This window comes from Balaenoptera borealis (assembly GCF_965194805.1).
Source record: "Balaenoptera borealis genome assembly, chromosome: 19".
NCBI classification, from domain to species: Eukaryota; Metazoa; Chordata; class Mammalia; order Artiodactyla; family Balaenopteridae; genus Balaenoptera; species Balaenoptera borealis.
Genome location: NC_138878.1, coordinates 57,401,423 through 57,420,071, shown reverse-complemented (window position 1 = coordinate 57,420,071; position 18,649 = coordinate 57,401,423). Strand labels below are relative to the sequence as shown.

The window sequence follows — 18,649 nt, the reverse complement described above, 5'->3', positions numbered from 1 at the left end:
TCTGGGTCTCTCCCCACACCCTCCCTGAGTCCAGGGTCGGAAATTTCTTGAAGGCTGGCCCTGGATGGAAATCTCTGCTCCAAACTTAGGGCCTACAAAGGGTGAGGGACTGAGTGACTGTCACAGCTGGGTAGAGCTTGGGTTCCAGTATTTTGGGTGACCAGTTTGTTTCTGGTTTCCTGTTAGCTTTGCCCCAGTTCTCTGCGGAGTTCGGGTTTTCTTTTCCTGGTGTACCCTGGGGCTGGGTTTGTAGAGAGGAGTAGCTGAGAAGCCAGAGTCCTGTGGCACTGTACCTGAATTAGGTCTGAGGGGGAGGTGGGTCTGTGTTAGTAGGGGGCGGTCCTGTCCTTCCTCACTAGAGAATCCAGGCCCGGAGACCCCTCCTTCCTCAGGATCCAGACCTTGAGCCTCTGCTCTCCGGGGCCAAGTTTCTCGGTTTCCGATGCTGCCCCCTGGTGGGCGACCCCCCACCCACTCTATTTGCGAGAGGGCAAACTAATTAAATACTTTTATTTACAAAATACAAACAAAGCAAACCTTTCTGCAAAGTAGGGTCAGGCCCCGCCCCTGCGGTGGTCGCGGCAGCAGAAGGCAGTGGTGGAGTGCAGGTCCAGCTGTCTCGGAGACTGGTTTGTGGGCGCCCCCCTCCCGCAGGCCAGGGTCTTAGCTTTCGGGGGCCCTCGCCCCGCCCCCACCCTTGCCGCACCCTCGATTTAAGGCACAGCCCGCCCCCTTCCGGATGGGCCGGGAGCCGCGGGCAGGGGTCCCCGCCGCCCTTTCCGAGGCGCATTCACTACGGAGCCCTGCGCAGATGGGTACAAGAGGCCTTTAGTGTCGCCCCTCGCAGCCCCCCTCTCCCCGCGTGGCCTGGCTCCGTCCCACGGCTCAGACCGGCGGGCCCGGCGGATTGAGGACGAGGCGGATGTGCTCCACACACAGCGCGGCGGCCTGCCGCGTCTCATGGCACAGCGCCGCCAGGCTCAGGAAGCCGTGCGGCAGGTCCTCCACCACGCGCAGCGTCACGGGCTGGCCCAGGCTGCGCAGCCGCCGCGCGAACATGACTGAGTCGTCCAGCATGGGGTCCAGCGCGCACGCCTGCGGGACGGCGGGGGTGGGGCACAGGGGCAGGGTAGATGAACGCGGGGAAATACGTGGCCATGGGGGTGGATAGAGGCAGGAGACATGGGGAGGGGGGCGGAGAGTCGGAGAATGAGTTTAACTGGCCTCTGCCTAGCTTCTCCCTTCCCCCAGAGACCCACCCTCTCTTTTCCCCTTCCCCGACTCTCCAAGCCCAGCGCCTGCCCCAGGTACTCAACAAGACTCCCTTAGTCCACCCGTTGCCGGGCCTTCCCTCCTCTTCAGCCAGGCTTAGGCAGGCTTCCTCCATTCCCCCCACTCTGCCCCCGCTGGGGGCTCCCTTCCCCAGGTGCACCATTGCCCCGCCCTCCTCGCTCCTTGCCAGCTCCACCTTCCCTGTCTGGCACTCACCACGATGTGCACAGGTGGCAGGGTCTGCAGCATGCTGTCAGGTGCCAGCAGCGGTGACATGAAGGGATTCTTGACGATGGGCGACGAGTAGGGGGTCATCCGTTTGGCACCGTGGCTGGAGCGCCTGGGGTGGAAACCCTCAGGGAAGGCAGCACACACACCTTGAACTCTGTCCTTGGTGCTCAGCTCAGCCCCGGCCTCAGATTCTTCAGATGCAACCTCAGGCCGAAGTAAGAAGTTGATGGCTGAGGGTTTGGAGTGGCCACGTGCCTCCGCTGACAGTGACAGCTCTGGGGTGTCCGGTGTCTCAGAGCTGCCCCTTAGGCTCAGGTCATGCAGCGTCAGGGCTTTGAGGGAGTCTGTTCCCAGTGGGCCCTCAGGCTGGGCCAGTGCTGTTTCAGACACACTGCACCGCATCGGCTCTGCGAGAGGAGCAGGGTTAGGGGGCCAGCCAGGGACACAGGTAAGCCTGGTTCTGTTGGCTGTGTGTATGGTTGGCTGGCCGGGAAGATCATGGGAAGAGCAGTGGCCGGTGGAGGAGTTGCACCCTAGGGCTGTGGAGGCCTAGAGTGTTCCCCCAGACTCCTTCCCTGGGGGTGGGCGGGGAACTCCAGGATGCCCCAGGCTGCAACTCCAAGGGGGAGGTGGAAGGAGTCGCAGGTCTTGGAGGTGGAGCTGTGTGCTAATAGAGGGGTGTTTGTTTACTTCTGGGAGCCTGTTTCCTTCTCTGTACAAAGGGGATAAAAATAGCCCTTACCTCATAGGAGGTGGTGAGAACTCAGTGGGATAATAAGATTTGGGATTAGGTAGTGCTACCCCTGGGAGGTCATAATATATCAATATTTATGTTTTATTACCAGGTGCCCAGTTCCAGCTGCCTCCCTGGCCCGAGCACGAGGCCCAGTCAACTTTTTATTGTCACTTGACACAGAGGGTATGAATGGATCAAAGTGGAGTAGTCAGCAGGCCCACACGGCTTGAAAGGAGGCTCTGTTCACAGGGAGCTAAAAAGAATCTTGAGGACATATCAGGTTCCTAGAGATCCCACATCTTTAGCCACGTACATATGCTCCCAAAAGTTCCTTCATGTTCACTTCATCTCTTCCCTTTGTTTCGTTTCTTTCGGCCACACTGGGCGGCATGCGGGATCTTAGTTCCCTGATCAGGGATCAAACCCGTGCCCCCCGCATTGGGAGCGTGGAGTCTTAACCACTGGATCCCCAGGAAATTCCCCATCCATTCCTTTTGAATGACCAGACAAGCAGGTGCCCAAATGATGCTAAAGGTATGCTTCAGGCCTGCCTGGTATACCCACCTTGGCCTCAGCTCCACTGACTTTATCAGACTCATGCTGCTTACCACTAGGGCCAGGACCTTACATTTTTCAGTTTTTTTTCCACTTGCCTTTATAAATCCATAAAGGCAAAACGCAAGACGATATGAAAATAACTGCAAAGGTGCCCTGTGCCCCAGAGGGTCACTGGAACAGAACTGTTGGCTAGAGTCACAGGGCACCAGTCAGGGGACCAGCATCTTCAAGGAGCACCTACTGTGTGCCAGGTATTGTGCTGGGTGCTTGGCACAAATAGGTGTATGCAGTCCTTACAACAACTTTATGAGGCAGGTATTCTTATTGTACCCATTTCACAGAGGAGCAAAGCAAGGCTCACAGATACCGTGACCTGCCCACGTCAGCCAGCAACCAGCCAGTACCTGGTACAGTAGGGAGCTAGACTGGCGTGTGCGCCTCTAGACTGGCGTGTGCGCCTCTAGGGTTTGCTCTTGTCACCTTTCTCCTACAAGGAAACCGCCTATGCCCAATGGTCCATGTGCCTAAAATTCAAAATCTCTTTTAATTGTTTTTGGGTATATTTATTTGCAACCATTGGAATATCCTAATATTAAAAACTGAATTTAAAATAAAGCACATTCAACTGGAATGTTTTTCTGAATAACAGAAACTGTATCTACTTTTTTTTTGGCCGCGGCTTGCGGGATCCTACTTCCCTGACCAGGGATTGAAACTGCGCCCTCGGCTGTGAAAGCGCAGAGTCCTAACCACTGGACCACCAGGGAATTCTGTGGCAACTGTATCTGGTATTTTTTTTTTTTTAATGTATCTACTTTTGAACATGCAGTTTCTATTACCCAGAAAATACTATTGAAAGTGATTTGAATTGGTTGTGCTTTAAAATCCTTAAAATGTTAGGAAATGGTGGGAAAAAATGGATCCCTGGATGGAAGTGATTTTTGGCTGCCTGAGGGTCCTTCTACCCACCTAGGGCTGGGAATCTCCTCCCCTTCCTGAGGTCTGTTCAATCTTCTGATCTCCCCATGCCAGGGCCAGCCCCTGGAGGGGGTATATCCCCATGCACTTCTGTTAAAAGTCTGGAAAGAATCTAGGAGGGCTGGACTCCCACCGAGGGCCCAAGGGATTTGGGTGGGGTTCTTGGGACTGAAAATCAGGACCCTCGGCAGGCCTTCTGAGTCATTCCCCAGGGTGCCTTTCTGAGAGAGGCTGTTTAGAAAGCTAAATCTTACAGTTCCTGGGATTCTGAGTTGACCCGGGGGACCAGAGTCCTGGAATTTCTAGGATGTGGGCTGTCGTGGACAATCAAGGCTTTGTGGTAGGGACTTGGCACAGATATGGGGCAGAGCCAGGAAGGTGATCTCTGCTTCCCTGAGGGCCCAGGGCACAGCCTCTTGCCTCCCCCAGGACTTTTGGTGTGCCAGGCTGTCCCTCCTGGCCACGCTGGATGGGTGTGTGAGGAAAGGGCGTCACTCACCTGCTATGGGCACCGAGTTCGGGTGGGACTTATGCCCGCTCAGCTCCAGAAAGGAGTTGAGCCACGAGGAGGCGCCCAGGCGGAGGTCTCGGAAGAGCAGGGCTGTGTCCCGCTGCACCAGCCCCATCATGCCCAGCGCCTTCTGGCCCGAGTCAGAGTGGTCCTCGGTCTCCCCACCTGGGAGTGTATGTGGGGGGCTGAGTTGGTCTCTTCTCTTTCTGGGCCCAGTCTCAACACCCAGAACCTCAGGCATCTGTGCCCCCAGGGACCCAGAATATCTGATGGCTTCAGCAGGAACAAGGAGTCTCAGATTCCCTCTCCTTCATACCCACCGAGACAGGGCTCTAGTCTCTGACCCCAAAGGACCCAGGTATCCAAGCACCCGCAGGGCCCCAGTCGAGTGGGTGTGGGACTAACCAGCATAGGCACTGACACACTTGGAGAGTATGCTGAGGGGCAGCAGGGGGTCCATGAGGCTCAGAAGGCGGGAAGGAGAGGCGGTCGCCTGCAGCATTGTGGCCGGGTAGGCTGCCATGATGCCATCTGGCAGCCGCACGCCGTAGGCCGCTGCCCGAAGGGACACGGTGAAGCAGAGGTTCCCTCCTGCGCTGTCTCCTGCGAGGCATATCCGCTCGCCCGTTGAGCCTGGTTTGGAGGGGGCTTGGTCAAGCCTGGCAGGGAGGAACTGGAGCTCTGGGCCAGGAGCACTGGGCTCTCAGAGGTCGGGCGTCAGGGGCCCAACCCCAGGGTCTAGCCAATTGCAATTTTAGACACTGGTAAAACTAAGGCAGGGATTTGGACCCATGTGGGGGATAGCGGTCAGAGGATAAGGCAGCCTTGGGACACGGAGAGGCCTGGAGAGCAGGAAGCTCTGGGAAGCTTGGGAGGCTGGAGGTCAGAAGCAAGGAGGGAGGGTGGTGGAAAGGGGAGAGCAAGGGCACATTTCAGGAGGGAGGGGCATCGAGGCCAGCAGATGGAAGCCAGGGTTCAGGCTGACTGCACGCGAGGGCCACGGGCCCTGTGCCCTGACGCACGGCCTCATCCTGTGCTTCCCAAGCTGTGGGAAGTGGGAGGTCGGAGGAGCTGGGAGAATGGGCTGGAGCGAGGCCAGGTGGCTGCCAGCACAGGACAGCAGTGGGTAGAGAAACGGGAGGAGGGAAGGAAAGGTCGGAGGCCATGGGGACGTGGGGGACTAGAGTGGGCGGAAGCCGGAGGCAGGAGGAGGAAGTGGTTGAGATGGAAGGTGGGAGCACTGCGGCGGAGCTGGAAGAGTGGGCCGGTGGGACAAGCGGGGCGAACAGGCGGCAGAGGGCCGGGTGGCAGGAGATGGAAGGGGAGGCGGGGCGTGCAAGACTGAGGCCTGAGCAACTAATGGCTCGTTCCCCCTGCAGCAGGCCGGGGCGGGCCCGGGGAGCCGGTGGCAGTGAGGGGCTCAGGCTCACCGAGGAGGGCACAGTGCTTGACGGCCCAGCAGTAGGCGTAGAAGCACTCCTCCAGCGCCCGGGGGAAGGGGGCCTCGGGGGCCAGGGAGTAGTCGATGGAGAGGATGGGGGCGCCCAGCTCCTGGGCCCAGCTCTTGAGGTAAGGCTCGTGGGATTTGGAGGTCTGGGCCACGAAGCCGCCGCCATGGATGTGCACCACCAGGCACCTGGAACGGGGTGCCTGCTGGGGCCGTGACCGCAGCTCCAGGCTCCTGGGGCCCTCGGACCTCACCAGCCTGCTGAGCTCCTCGCTGTCCTGGGGGTGAGGAACGAGGAGGTGGGTCAGGCCGGTGTGCTCTTCCTGGGCCTCACCCCACCAAGGGTATGTGCTCAGAGACAGGAGTCGGGGCAGGTGTGGGCAGTGAGAGGCGGGAGGACGTCTGGGGAAGGTGCACCCGTGCTCCTCAGCTCTGTACCTGTTCTGGCTGAGGCAGGGACCCTACCTGTCCTTCACGCAGGTCATAGGAGATGAGCCTGACGAGGACGGGCCCAGGGCCTGTGTGGGCCAGTGGGGGTGAGATGGTGACCGTGACCTTGGGGTCAGCAGTCAGCGGCATTTCAAAGGCGGTGGGTGGCAGGCTGAGCAGGCGGCTTACCCTCACGGTGGCTGATGCCATGTTTGCTAGAGACTGGTGGGAGGGAAGAGAAGGCGCGCTAGGAGGGGCTGCTGGCAGGGGTTCCCCTCACACCTCCCCCCCGACCCCCAGTCTTTTTCCTCCCGTGCTATCCCTGGACCTGGAACACTGCAGAGGCCCGGGACGTGTCTCTGGGCCTCAGTTTCCCCATCATGCACCAGGTTGGGGCCCTCACCGTGCCCCGTGCTCACCGATAGCACCTGGATCTCTGTGATATTCCAGAAGGCTTTCCAGAAGTGCACGTCCAGGTTCTGTACGATCCGCTCAAACTCGGCCCCACGCAGCTCTGGGTCGATGGCAAAGCGGCCGCCGGTGAAGAGGGAGCTGGCTGTCACACCTGGGGGTCAGGAGGGGTGTCAGGGAGCCCCTGGCAGCCTCGCTGGGGCAGCGGTGCGGAGGAGGGACAGGAGGGGAGGGGAGGCTGCAGGCAGGTCCCTGCAGGGACTCACTCAGGCCCGTCTCGTTGCGTTTGTAGTGCTCCCCGAAGGACACCAGCCCGATGGAGATGGTCTGCAGGAATGGCCGGATGGCGGGCGTGAACTGTGGAGACATGCCTCCAAGTCAGGGACCAGGGGTGGGCAGGAGTGGGGTGGGGCAGAGACATGGGGGGTAGATGTGGTCGTTCAGCAAATATTTAGTGAGCTCTGGCTGCGTGCCAGGCACTGCTCTAGGCGCCTTCACGGAGCTGATGTTGTCGAAAAGACAGACAATACTCAAATAAAGGCGTGCCATATAATGTGAAGTAACGATCGATGTTTGAAAAGACGGCAGGTGGAGGGGACAGACTGATGATTAGGGGTCTGACTCCTCATACGGGTCTCCAGGAGGGGACTTGAGGAGGGATGGGAATGAAGCGAGGGAAGGCTGTTCCCTGCAGGGGGCGGGACACATGCAAAGGCTCTGAGGTGGCTCTGTGCTTGGTGTGATGATGTGTGTGGCGGGAGCAGAGTGAGCCAGGGGAGGGGACAGGGGCTGAGATCAGAGAAGCAAAGGCGGCTCACGTGGAGCCTGAGGATTTGGATTTGTTCTAGATGTGGATGGAGCCATAGAGGGTGGTGAGCTGGGAGAAGGATGATGCAGGGATCCCTGAAACTCAGCGAGGACAGAGATGAGGTGACGCAGGCAGTGGGGGCCAGTTAAGGGGCAGCAGGGAGACAGAAATGGGAAAGGTCAGAGACAGGGCCCGAGATCCTGAGGCAGAAAGAGTCAGATGGGGAGACCCAGCTTCTGAGAGGAGCCAGGCAGCTAAGAAAAGACAATAGAGAGACCAGATCAGAGGAAAAAGAAAGCCACAGAAGCCTGGGCAAGGGGCCAGCAGGGTTCTTCTGTTCATTCAGCAAATACTGGCCTGGGTCCTACTGCGTGCTAGGCACTGGGCTGGAGCAGGGGCTGAACGAGACCTAGACAGAGAGGGCCTCTGCCCCCTGGGGCTGGCATTTTACAGGGGCAGGCTGTCCTGCAACATGGCACAGCTGGGCCCTCAGAGAGGAGCTGTCAGGCATGGCCCTGCCCCTGGCCGGGGGCCCAGTGGGCCAGAGAGCACAGCCGGGCTCAGGTGGCCCTGGGTTCTCACTCCCGAGCCTCGAGGGGACGGCCGGGTCACAGGGAGGAGCAGGCTGGCCCAGCTGGGCCGATCAGTATTTGTGGGTTCAGCTTGGGCGAGGGGAAGTTCCCGGGAAAGCCCAGGCTGGATTGGTGAGGACGGGCTGCCCCGTGTGGAAGCAGAGAAAGGTGGGGTGCGGTGGGAAGAGGCTGAGACTGCCAAGCTCAGCTACACTGAGGCTGGGGGAGGCCCAGAGAGGGTCTGAAGGGGTACAGGGTTACACAGCTCCATATACTCCTGTTGGGGGTCCCAGATGTGGCTGGGGACTGTGGACCCAGCACTGACCCCAGATGGGGGCAAGTTGGGCCTTGGCTCTGCGCCTGGTGCTCCAAGTGCTTCCCAATTCTGAGTCCCCGAAATACTCTTCCTGTGAGTCCAAAGGCCTCAGGGCTGCTTCCCTGTCAGTTCTGAGATAAGCTGTGTCTCCCTGAGGGTGGTTTGGGGTGGGCAGAGGACAGGAGAAGGCCTGCAGCTGGGGGTCAGGGCCCCGGTTCAGGGAGGAGAGGGGCCACAACCAGGTCTTCCTCACTGCCACCAACTTGGATATGCTCCCTGGCTCTCCCTGAAACCTGAACATCTGGATTCTACTGTGCCTTAGGTGAGTCGATATGCCCAGGCTGACGTGGGTCCAGTTGAGAAGCTTGGGGCCCCTCCCCTTGAACTTCTGTAAAATGGGGCTGGCACCTTTCCTCCCTGCCTGCCAGGCCTTCGGTGGGGATGACTAAGTGGGACGTGCTCTTACAAACTGGCCTTGAGAACAGTACTGGCTACTCTCCTAGAGGGTCTCCAATGAATTCAGGTGCCAGACAGGTCACATAAAAGAGTGAATGGGGCTTCCCTGGTGGCGCAGTGGTTGGGAGTCTGCCTGCCAATGCAGGGGACACGGGTTCGAGCCCTGGTCTGGGAAGATCCCACATGCCGCGGAGCAACTGGGCCCGTGAGCCACAATTACTGAGCCTGCGCGTCTGGAGCCTGTGCTCCGCAACAAGAGAGGCCGCGATAGTGAGAGGCCCGCGCACCGCGATGAAGAGTGGCCCCAGCTTGCCGCAATTAGAGAAAGCCCTCGCACAGAAGCGAAGACCCAACACAGCCATAAATAAATAAATAAAATTAAAAAAAAAAAAAAAAAAAAAGAGTGAATGAATCTCCTGAGTGTAGGACGATAGGGAGCAGTGGAGATCCTGGTGCAAGAAGCCATGCAAGTTAAAGATTTCTTCCTCCACGGTAGATTCGGCCAAAGGGCCACAAGTTTGAGACCCTTCGTGCAGTGCTGTCTGAGCCCCAGACGGCTTCCCCTTCCTGCATCTGCTGTTTGCTGAATCCAGTAACACAGACCATTGTGGTTCCTCTACTATGCTACTGGGCCTGGTTGGGGCCCACCGTGTGCCTTCACCATGGGCCCGGAGGGGCAGGGCAGGGGGCTCACCTGGAAGCCCAGGCAGCGGCCGTAGAAGCAGCCCTTGTGCAGAGTGACGTACTCGTGCAGGAAGTCGGCAATGAACCTCTCATCACCCTCGAAGAAGAGCCTCCCGGGCTGGTTGGTGGCCAGCAGGTGCTGAGCGTAGTAGGCCAGAGCACGGAGCTGGGTGAGAGCGGCCAGGTAGGCCTCGAGTTCGGCCAGGTTGTGGCTGGTACGGAAGAAGATGCTGCGGCGGTTAGAGGCCACGTAGCGGGACTTGTGCAGCAGGTGCCCCAGGCAGCAGCGGGCTGTGTGCACCAGGCTGCGGTACCCGTTGGCCGGCGTCTCTGCGTCCAGGTCAAAGAGGTGTGCCACGCTCAGCAGGCGGCCCAGGGTTGGCTCCAGCCCCAGTGCCTGTTCCCGAACACCTGCAAAGACGCCTGACAGCCGCCGTGCTGTCTCCCCAGGGCCCTGGCTGGAGAAGAAGGCCATGTTGTCCTCTGCCAGGGTCACCAGCGACTGTGTCATTGTGCGCAGGTCCATGCTGTGCGAGAGCCGTGAGGCTGCGGGCAGGTCGGGAGGCACATTAAGGCAGGGCTGGATCAGCTGGGCCCTGGCGTCCAGGAGTCCAGGCTCTACCCCCTCCTCCCGCAGACTCACGTCAGACCACAGCCCCTCCTTCAGACCGAAGGATGGAGTCTAGGGCTCCAGTTCCTTCCTTCCTTGGGACCCATGAGTCCAGGTACCCACCTTCTCCCTCCTCAAGAGCCAAGTTTGATCCCTCAGTCCCCACCATCCTAAGACCCAGGAGTCCAGGCCCCAGAACCCTCTTCTTCAGGCCCCAGGAGTCCCTGTCCTCTCTTATTTGGGACACTGATTGATTCCTTAGCTCCAGAATCTGTCCTACAGCCCAGGAGTCTATGTAACCCTTTCTCCCTTCTAGGGACCCAAGTTCAGGCATCTGTCTCCATTTACTCTCCCGGGGCCCAGGACTCCCTCTAGGTTCTGAGCAGTCTGGACCCCCTGTTGGTCCCCTCTCTCAGGACCAGGAGTTCAAGCCCCCATCCTACCTCCTTCTCAGGTCCCAGGGGTCGCCCACAGGCCCTTGCCTTCTGCAATATTTGGGAGAGTTCAGCCCTCAACCCACCGATTCCCATCCACCTGGTGGTGTTCCAGGACCCTGGTCCCAAGCCCAATTCTCTTCCTGAACCCAGGAGTTCATATTTCTAGCCTTACGTACAGCTGAGGGGTCACTCCTGCCCCCTCCTGGTCCCTCCAGTCTGGCTGTGGAATCCCCTCCAATCTTCTCTGGGGGTCCCCAAACCTTGGTTCCACTCCTCCCCCAGCTGGGTCCCTGGCCTTCAGGCCTGGCTTAGCTTGCACGGGCCGGCCCTGCTCTCTGCCTAGGATGGCATTCATCCCTGCCATTAACCTTGAACTCACTCTGCATCAGACTCTGTGCTAAGAGCTTTCTCTGTTTGCTCCTTTAGGTTCTCACTAACCCTCTGAGGCCCAGACTGCCTCGGTTCATGTTTCAGCTGTTATTAGGAGCATTCCCATCTTACAAGAGAGGAAACTTGAGGCTCAGAGGTGTTAAGTAAGGAGATGAAAGTTGCATTGAAAGCGGCAGAGCAGAAGTCAGACCCAGATCTCTGGGGCCAGAGCCGTTACTTTTGCTGGTCTCCGTCCCAGGGCTCTGGAGACTGGGCCTCTAGCTCTGGCCCTCAAAAACTTGCCCTGGACTAGGCCTGACTCCCCACACTTCAGGGTCCCCGGTTAGTCTTCCCTTCGGGATCCCTGTCCTGTCACCCAGGTCCTGGACAAGCTGTTCTTGCGCCCCTTGGCGGGGATGCTGCCCTCTGCTTCAGATACTCTTCCCTCCTGAAGCCCATCCAGCACCTTGCCTGACTCCCAAGTCGAGGGTCCCCTGATCCCCCAGAAAAAGGTGTCTCTTTTCCCTTCTAGGCCCTGGGGTTTGGCAGCAGCTACTCCTGTCTGTCAGCTGGCAGTGAACTCACCCCTCCCAGGCCTCTTCAGAGCTCCCCAGGGCTGGGACTGCTGACTGTGGCTAGTGCCAGTTGCAGCCTGGGGTGATAATCCCGGGGAGGGGCCCAGCCTGCCCGGGGTGTGGCCACCAGCTCCACCTCCCACCCAGAAAGGACAGTGAGAGCCCAGTGCTGTAAACAGAGCCTGGGGCCCGACTCCCAGGCTCCTCCTCTGGCTTTGAACCCTGGAGTTTGGGCCACCAAGGCCCTCTTCGCTCAGTCCCAGGAGTCCAGACCCCTAGTCCCCTCAACAGTTAGAAACTGAGGCATGCAGTTCCCCTGTCCCCTCCTCCCTTAGACCCAGAAGTCTCACCCTAGTCCTGAACAAAGTGTGCCCTCTCACCCAGCCTGGCTGCCCTCCTTCTCCCCAGGGTGGATTCAGGGAGCAAAAGCACCATGACTGATAGCAGCTCCTGCCCCCAGACTGGCCGTGGCACAGCTGGCCCCAGCTGGTGGGGAGAGAGAAGGCAGCCAGCCTTGCCTGTCCCTCCCAGGAGGACAACAGCTGATTAAGGGCAGTGCCAAGCTCAGCTAGGGACCCAAGCCACAGGTCCTGCCGTGTGGTGTTCCCACCCTGGGCACCCTGCACCTGCCACTTACCCTTCCAGCCCATCCTGCTGTGACTGTCATTCCCACCTCACACATGGGAAACTGAAGCTCAGACACACTTCACCTTCGTTATGCCACGTGCTCCTTGCCTGGCCAGCTCTTTCTCACCCTCAGGACTCAGCTTCTCACCTCCTCCAGGAGGGCGTTCCCTAACTGCTTCTCCCCATCTAAGATGCACCCCCTACCACTGCTTTCTGCCATCATCTTTAAGCTGTTCTTCTTCCTAGAATTTTACATATTTGCAGTTTTCCATTTATTTGTTTCCATGTTTGTTGTTTGTGTCCCCCCAGGGGCAGAACCAGGCTTCATGGAGCTGTGACGCTTTTACAAGTGGAGGTGGGGCTCTTTAGGAAAAAGAATAGAAAACCACAAGTATGATATTAGGTACAGGGTCTTGGAAGAGGCCTGTGCAAATGAGAGGCCTCAGTGTCATGTGCTTGGCTGTAGCTGAATCCTCCCCTGTCACTCTGCCTGGGATATCATCCCCATGGGGGCACGGGATGGCCCCAGGGTCCATCATGGGGTCTAGCACATAGCAAGTGCTCAGCAAATATTTGAAGAAGGAAGGAAAGGGAAGAGACAGAGTGGGGGCAGGAGGGACTGGATGGGAGTTTGGGACAGGCCCACCCCTCCCAGGACAAACAAATGGATGGACAGACAGAGGCCTCTGGAGGCAGCTCTGAGCTTGGTGGCTGTGACGACAGAACACCGGCCTAAGCCACTGGCCAGGTGATCCTAGATGAGCTTGCTCTCCTCATCTGGAAACTGCACTTGGCCATCCTGCCCACTGAGGGCTGGAAATGATCTTCGTAAGCAGGACCCCACGGCGGCATTTCTGCTCGTGGTTTGCTTTGTGGTTCTCACTCAGCCTCACTGAGATGTGTATCGGGTCATTTTTCCATCTAACATACTGTACAATTTACTGCTTGTGCTGTTTGCCTTCTGTGTCTGACACTAGATTATAGGCTCCCTATGGGCAGGGACTTTGTTTTGTTCACTGCTGTACCCCCATCCCTTGCTCATGCCCGGCACAGGGCTAGCGTGGTATTTATTGCATGGCTGCGGTTTCCCATTTTATAAAGCAGCTGTCATTTACTTCCTGTCTCTGGGGTGGGGCTCCTTATCGAACATGAGGGCACAGGAGATCTGGACAGAAGTAACCTGCACAAAGCAGTGAGGAAGAGGCTGGATCCCAGGCGCTGCCCTTTGCCCTGTTCCAGGCGGCTCCCTGGGGGCTGGGCCGGATGGAGCAGGGAGGGTGGGATGCTGAGGTTGCCAGAGGCTTGCCAAGAATCTGAGGCAGAGGGCACTGGGGCAGGGGCAGGCCATCAGGGCCTTGGGTGAGGACTGGGGCAGAGGGAAGGGTGAGGGTCCTGCAGCCTGGGCACTAGCCCTTTGCCCTAAACGGTCACAGGACAACTGGACCCGGCCTGGATTTTGATCCCTGGGGACTGAGCAGGAGAGAGAAGGGTGGTAGGGAAGTAAGTGAGGGGAAGATGGAGGAAGGGCCAGGTATGGGGCCTGGGAGGGGCAAGGCCTTCTGAAGGGGAGAGGCCTGGGGGCAGATGCAGGCGAGGGGGCAGTGGCCGTGGCTCTGTCCCTGACTGTGTCGGCACGAAAGAGCAGACACTGCTCTAAGACAGCTGTGTGCCAGGCACTGCCCTCTTTCTGTGCTTTAGGCCAGGTAACTTGTTTCATCCTTTCCACAACCCGTGAGGTAGGAACCATCATGACCCATTTTGGCAGATGAGAAAACTGAGATGCAGAGAGGTGACATACCGCCCAGGGTCACCGAGCCAGCAAGGATGGCACAGCTTCTCTGCTGTGTTTCTGTGTGTATCCGTGTTGCTCCTTCTGTCATGTCTCAGCTCTGTGCTTTCTGGGTGGGCAGGTGTGAGTATGTCTTTGAGGTTCACATGGAGGTACATACATATGTAGGTTCCTGTCATGCCTAGCATTGGTCCCGGCCTGTGTTTGTGGGTGAGTGTGTCCACATTTTTTCTCAGTCTGTGTGTTTTCGTTGCTCAGTATGTCTGCAAGCATATTTGTATGCATGTGTCACGGCCTATCTGTGTTGCTCAGCCTGTGAGGGTTTCTGTGTCTCTATTTCTCTTGGCCTGTGAGATTGTGTGGCCATGTGTTTGTATGTGTATGGACGTATATCTTTTGTGTGTGTGTGTGTGTGTGTGTGTGTGTGTGTGTGTGTGTGTATGGTACCCATCTCTTCCCATTTGCTCCAGTTCGAACCCAGGGCATCAGCATGGCCACCTCCCAGTCCCATCCAATCCATCATGAAGTCCTGTTCCCCCTGCCTCCCCTAGAAAGCACTGGAACCTGGCCCTTCTCCCACCTCCACTGCCCCTTTCTCTAGATGACTGTAACAACTCTTTCTGTGTCTCTGTTTTTGCCCCCTCCATGTCTTTTCCACATAGCAGCCAGAAGATTTTTCTAAAACTTAAATCTGGTCACACACTCCCAACCCTTCAACACCTCCACCCTTGCTCTCAGGATAAAGAGAGTCTGAGCTCTGAGCCTGTCTGAGCCTTCCTGTGTGCGTCTGGAGCCAACTCCAGTTCTATCCTTGGCTAATGATGATGTCTATGGCAGGGAGGATGATGAGTCTGGGGGTCTCTGGGCCCGGGGGCTATGTCAGTTTCTTTCCTGCTCAGGAAATTCCCATAGGTCCTCACTTGGACTGACACATACTCCTAATCCAGCAAGGACTTCATGTGTGCCTCTGCCCGAGGCTTGCAGCATCTCTGTTGGTCTGTCAGTGTTTCTCCAGCCCGCTGAGACCTGTAAATAATGTGACCCCCTAGGGAACCCAGGTGACAGCACTTCCTTCTCCCAAGTGAAGGTTAGGCTGTCCAAAGCCAACCCAGGGCCCCTTAGTCCTAGGAGTAGGAGTCAGGAATTTATGTCCTAGGGCAGCCAGGCTGAGGCAGGCGGACTGACAACGAATGGATGATCGGATTGAATGAAGGATGGTGGGACAGGACAGTCTGAAGCTGTACTGCACCCCTCCTCCAGGCATTCCCCACTATAGGGCACCCCTTCCTCCTACCTGACTCACCCCTAAACTTCCTCTTTGGGCCACAGCTTCTAAATCTCTTCTCCATTACCGTCTCAAGAGTGTCAGAGACCTGAAAATCGGCGTTTGAACCATCTCCCACGTTGAAATCACAAGGCAAGAGCTGCCACGGTCACACAGCGAATACGGAGCTAGAGCGGGAACCCTGGTTCGGGACACTAACATTCTGGACTCTACTCCCAAGACGGTACTGGGGCGTCCGAGAGTTTCTATGCTGGAGATGATATTTCCCTCTCACATCACCCGCTTCTCACAGTGAATTATCCCCGCACCCCCGCCCCGCAGGGCAGCAATGAGACAGTCCACGGGCCCCCCCACTTCTTGTGGCAGGAGGTCAGTCCATTCAGTCCCCAGTTTCCCACAGGATGTCTAAGGTTCCTTCCGGCCTCCTCCCACTCACCTTTGGCTTTGCCTTTTCGCCACCGCCCGCGCCTTTGACTTTTGGACCCCTCTTGAACCTTCTTCGAGCCCGGAGCCCCAGCGGCCACCGGGAACCGCATTTCCCTGGCCAACTCCATCAATTTTCCGCGGTCCGGGCCCCGGGGCCAATTCCACCCACCTGGGCCAATTCCAGCCGCCAGTCACCGCCCCGAGGATCAATCCTCGCTACGTACCACCGTCGGGCCCCCACACCACCCAATCTTGGACTTGCTTCTCTCTGGGTCCCGCCCTCTGAGCAAGGAGAGCCGCCCTCCACAGTCGGGTCCCGCCCACCACCGCTAGTGCCTACAACCTGGCCCCGCCCCCTCGCACGCATTAAAGGGCCCGCGACCAACAAAAAAGCATCCCTGGAGGCGGCTAAAAGCGTATTCGGTCAGAACTAGTGGGGAGTCCCACGGGGGTCACCCCAGCAAGGAAGCCCCGATGTTGTCACGTGTTGGCTGTCATCCTTGTCTTCCCACTCACCTTCCCACGTAGGGATTGTCTAGAACGCACCGGGTCTGCCCGCCGAGAGGTGAGCCGGGTGCCACTTACCCTCCGCCCAGCGGCGGGGAGCGGGCCAGGTCCTCGGGCAATTCAAAGCCGAGGCGGGACTGCAGTGCAGGAGGCGTGGCTCTGCCAGGGAGCCTTTGGAGGAGGAAGCCCCGCCTTTCCCCCCTGTCCTCTGTCTTTTAGTTCTCCTATTGCTCCGTTTCTTGGGATTCTCCTCTCTGCCCTGTCCCTGCCCGCGAGAATGGAAGGGAGGGGGTTGTAGAGTGCTCGGCGCCTGCGCACTAGCTCCAAGCCGTGCACTGGCCCGCAGGGAGGAGAGGCGAACGCGGGAACTGCGCGAACCTGGGAAAAGGCGGGAAACAGAGGAGGCTCGAGGCTCGCGCGTGCGCACACACTCAATTGTCTTTCTGAGGGTCCCGGAGAGGCGGCTTTGTCTGTGGCGGCGCTGTGGTGAAGGCGTACCTTGAGACTGGGTTCGGGAGGCCCAGGGAAACCGCTGTTTAGCACCAGAAGCACCATCCCGTCCCTCCTCCCCGCCGTCCCAAATCACACGAGCAGCTGTGGCACTGAGAGACACCGATGACCCTCTTCTCCTCAGTCCTGAGAGAGGCGGCCCAGCCCTTCCGGGGGACACAGGCCTCTGGGCTGAGACCCCCATTACCAGCCTTCGGACTAACCGTCCTCACAGCGCCCTCAGCTTCCGGATTGGGGCCGCCTTGTTTCCCCCCCTCTGGCTGTTTCACCGAGTCTCCCCACGTTCCCCGGAGAGAACTTGCGGGCCCCCCTTGTGCAGGGCAGGGCTTCTGAGCGCAGAGAAGGAGCTCAGGGCCCGAGCCTGCTCCCCGGGGGCACCATGGCCGGCTTCGGAGGAGGGGCGGGGATGCTGCCGCCAGCGGATTCTTGTGCCCACGACCCGCCCGCACCGCTCCCCCAGCTCTCCCTCCCGTCAGCGCCGACCTCGCCTGGGACGGAGCCCCAGCGCCTCTCCCAGGCGCCCCCTTCCTGAGATGACAACCCACGAGGCCATGGGCCCGGCGGGCCTGGGACTCCCTGGGGACGAGTGTCTTCCTGCCCACTGGACAACCCAGAGAGCTCAAGGGTCGCTCCTGCCCGGTTTTCGGCCTGGCCTGCGTGGACACTCGGCGAGGGTAAGGGTCCACGTTCAGCAGGGTGCCGCGGTGGCCCACTTGGTGCCCGCCCCAGAGCGGTGCTCGGAGTTGGGGGCCCAAGGGATGAGTACGGGGCCCTCGCCCAGGGCCTTTTTTAGTTTCTGTTCGAGTTCCCCCAGATCCCCGCGGGGAGGCAGCCTGGAGCAGGGGAAGGAGTCAGAGGCTAGCTGGGGATCCTGGCTTGGCCAGCCCCTAACTGCCCAGGCTCCTGCAGGATCCCTCTCTTCTCTAGGGCTCAGCTTCCTCCTCCGTCAAATGGGGCTGTTGATCAGTGTCTGCCGGGACTGTTGCGGGGTCACCTGAGCTCACCTGACATTCTGGCAGGTCTAAGTTCTTCCTGACCAAATGAATGACCATCCCTGGGAGGCCCCCTTCCTCCAAGCTCAACTTACCTGGGTTCCGGTAGTGTCTGGGGTTCTGGCTGCTGGTTTTCTTACTGGGTAATGACGTCCCACCAAATCCTGACATCACTTCATAACCAGGTTTCCCCTTGGAGACCAGCTTCATTCCCTGGGCCACTGTTCCACCCCTCTTGGCTGGCAAATTGGTCTCTAACATGAACCCCAAATCTGATTCTGGGCCTGAATCTGTGACCCATTCAAGAAATGTCTTATGTTCTGAGGCCGGTTGCTGTATGGATGGTTCGTTTGGTTTTGACAGAAATTGCCACTCAGCCAAAGATCCCTCTTGGGATTTGGCTCCCTGGGCTGGAGCTGCGTGCTGGGCTGTAGGGTCTGACTGTCGCCTTCTCTCTTGGGACACCAGTTCCGTCTGGGCAGGTGGTCCATTTTGGGGTCCAGGTCCTACCTGGGCTCCAGCTCCCTCTCTCAATTCCGGCTCCTGTTGAGTTCTAGAATCTTTTCCTGGCCCAGGTCTGTGCTGTGAGGCAGCTTCCTGTTTCCTGAAGGGCACCCTTTGGATGGGAGGTGACTGCTGTGGTGCAGGCTCCTGTGGGGCAAGAAATTGCTGCTGCAAAGCAGATTTTTGCTGTGCTGGAGGTTCCTGCTGGGATTCAGCTTCATGTTGGGCAAGGGGTCTTTGCTGTGCAGTGTGCTTCTGTTGGGTATCGGGTCCCTGCTGAACCTTAGATGCTGGCTGAGCTGTGGGTGTCTTTTCTGGCCCAGACTCTGACTGGGTGATGGGTGTCTGGTGTGGCTCAGGTTCCCAGTCAGGCCTAGAATCTAACTTAGAACCTGGCTCCATTGTTGTTATTTCCCGGAAGGGAGATGTTGATCTCCCAGGCTTCATCCTTCTCGGCCCCCACAGGCCTCCTTTGTCACAGATCCCTCACTGATTGCCCATGATGGCTCCTCCCTTTGGGTTCCACTCCTTCATCCTGGCATCCCTGCTCTTCCTTTTTTAAGGCAGTTGGCAAGTGGCCCCCTACTCCTGTGCCAAGTGATGTGCTCT

General features: G+C 58.5%; 1 protein-coding gene across 4 annotated transcripts; it reads right to left on the bottom strand.

The window, feature by feature from the left end:
• Positions 1-493: 493 nt before the first annotated feature.
• Positions 494-18,494, bottom strand: LIPE (lipase E, hormone sensitive type). Of its 4 annotated transcripts, none has more exons than XM_082367506.1 (10): positions 17,632-18,494; positions 9,420-9,955; positions 6,840-6,930; positions 6,582-6,727; positions 6,199-6,384; positions 5,717-6,011; positions 4,692-4,919; positions 4,275-4,451; positions 1,489-1,910; positions 494-1,095 (listed from the first exon to the last, which is right to left on the bottom strand). In XM_082367506.1, exons 1-10 carry the CDS (start codon positions 18,485-18,487, stop codon positions 886-888), a joined length of 3,147 nt encoding a protein of 1,048 aa, XP_082223632.1. In that variant the 5' UTR covers positions 18,488-18,494; the 3' UTR covers positions 494-885. The 4 variants fall into 4 exon arrangements, with proteins under 4 accessions (XP_082223632.1, XP_082223635.1, XP_082223633.1 ...); XM_082367509.1 differs by lacking the exon at positions 17,632-18,494 and adding an exon at positions 16,044-16,181; XM_082367507.1 differs by lacking the exon at positions 17,632-18,494 and adding an exon at positions 15,538-15,780.
• Positions 18,495-18,649: the final 155 nt, after the last annotated feature.

What these genes read in the sequence shown, in the direction of transcription:
- LIPE (XM_082367506.1), bottom strand. Translation starts at nt 18,487, where the DNA reads ATGAAGCCTGGGAGATCAACATCTCCCTTCCGGGAAATAACAACAATG. An exon ending in ATGACCTGCGTGAAGGACAG is followed by an intron (nt 6,012 to 6,198) that starts GTAGGGTCCCTG and finishes CCTCACCCCCAG; the next exon opens with GACAGCGAGGAGCTCAGCAG. An exon ending in CAAGCACTGTGCCCTCCTCG is followed by an intron (nt 4,920 to 5,716) that starts GTGAGCCTGAGC and finishes CCTCCAAACCAG; the next exon opens with GCTCAACGGGCGAGCGGATA.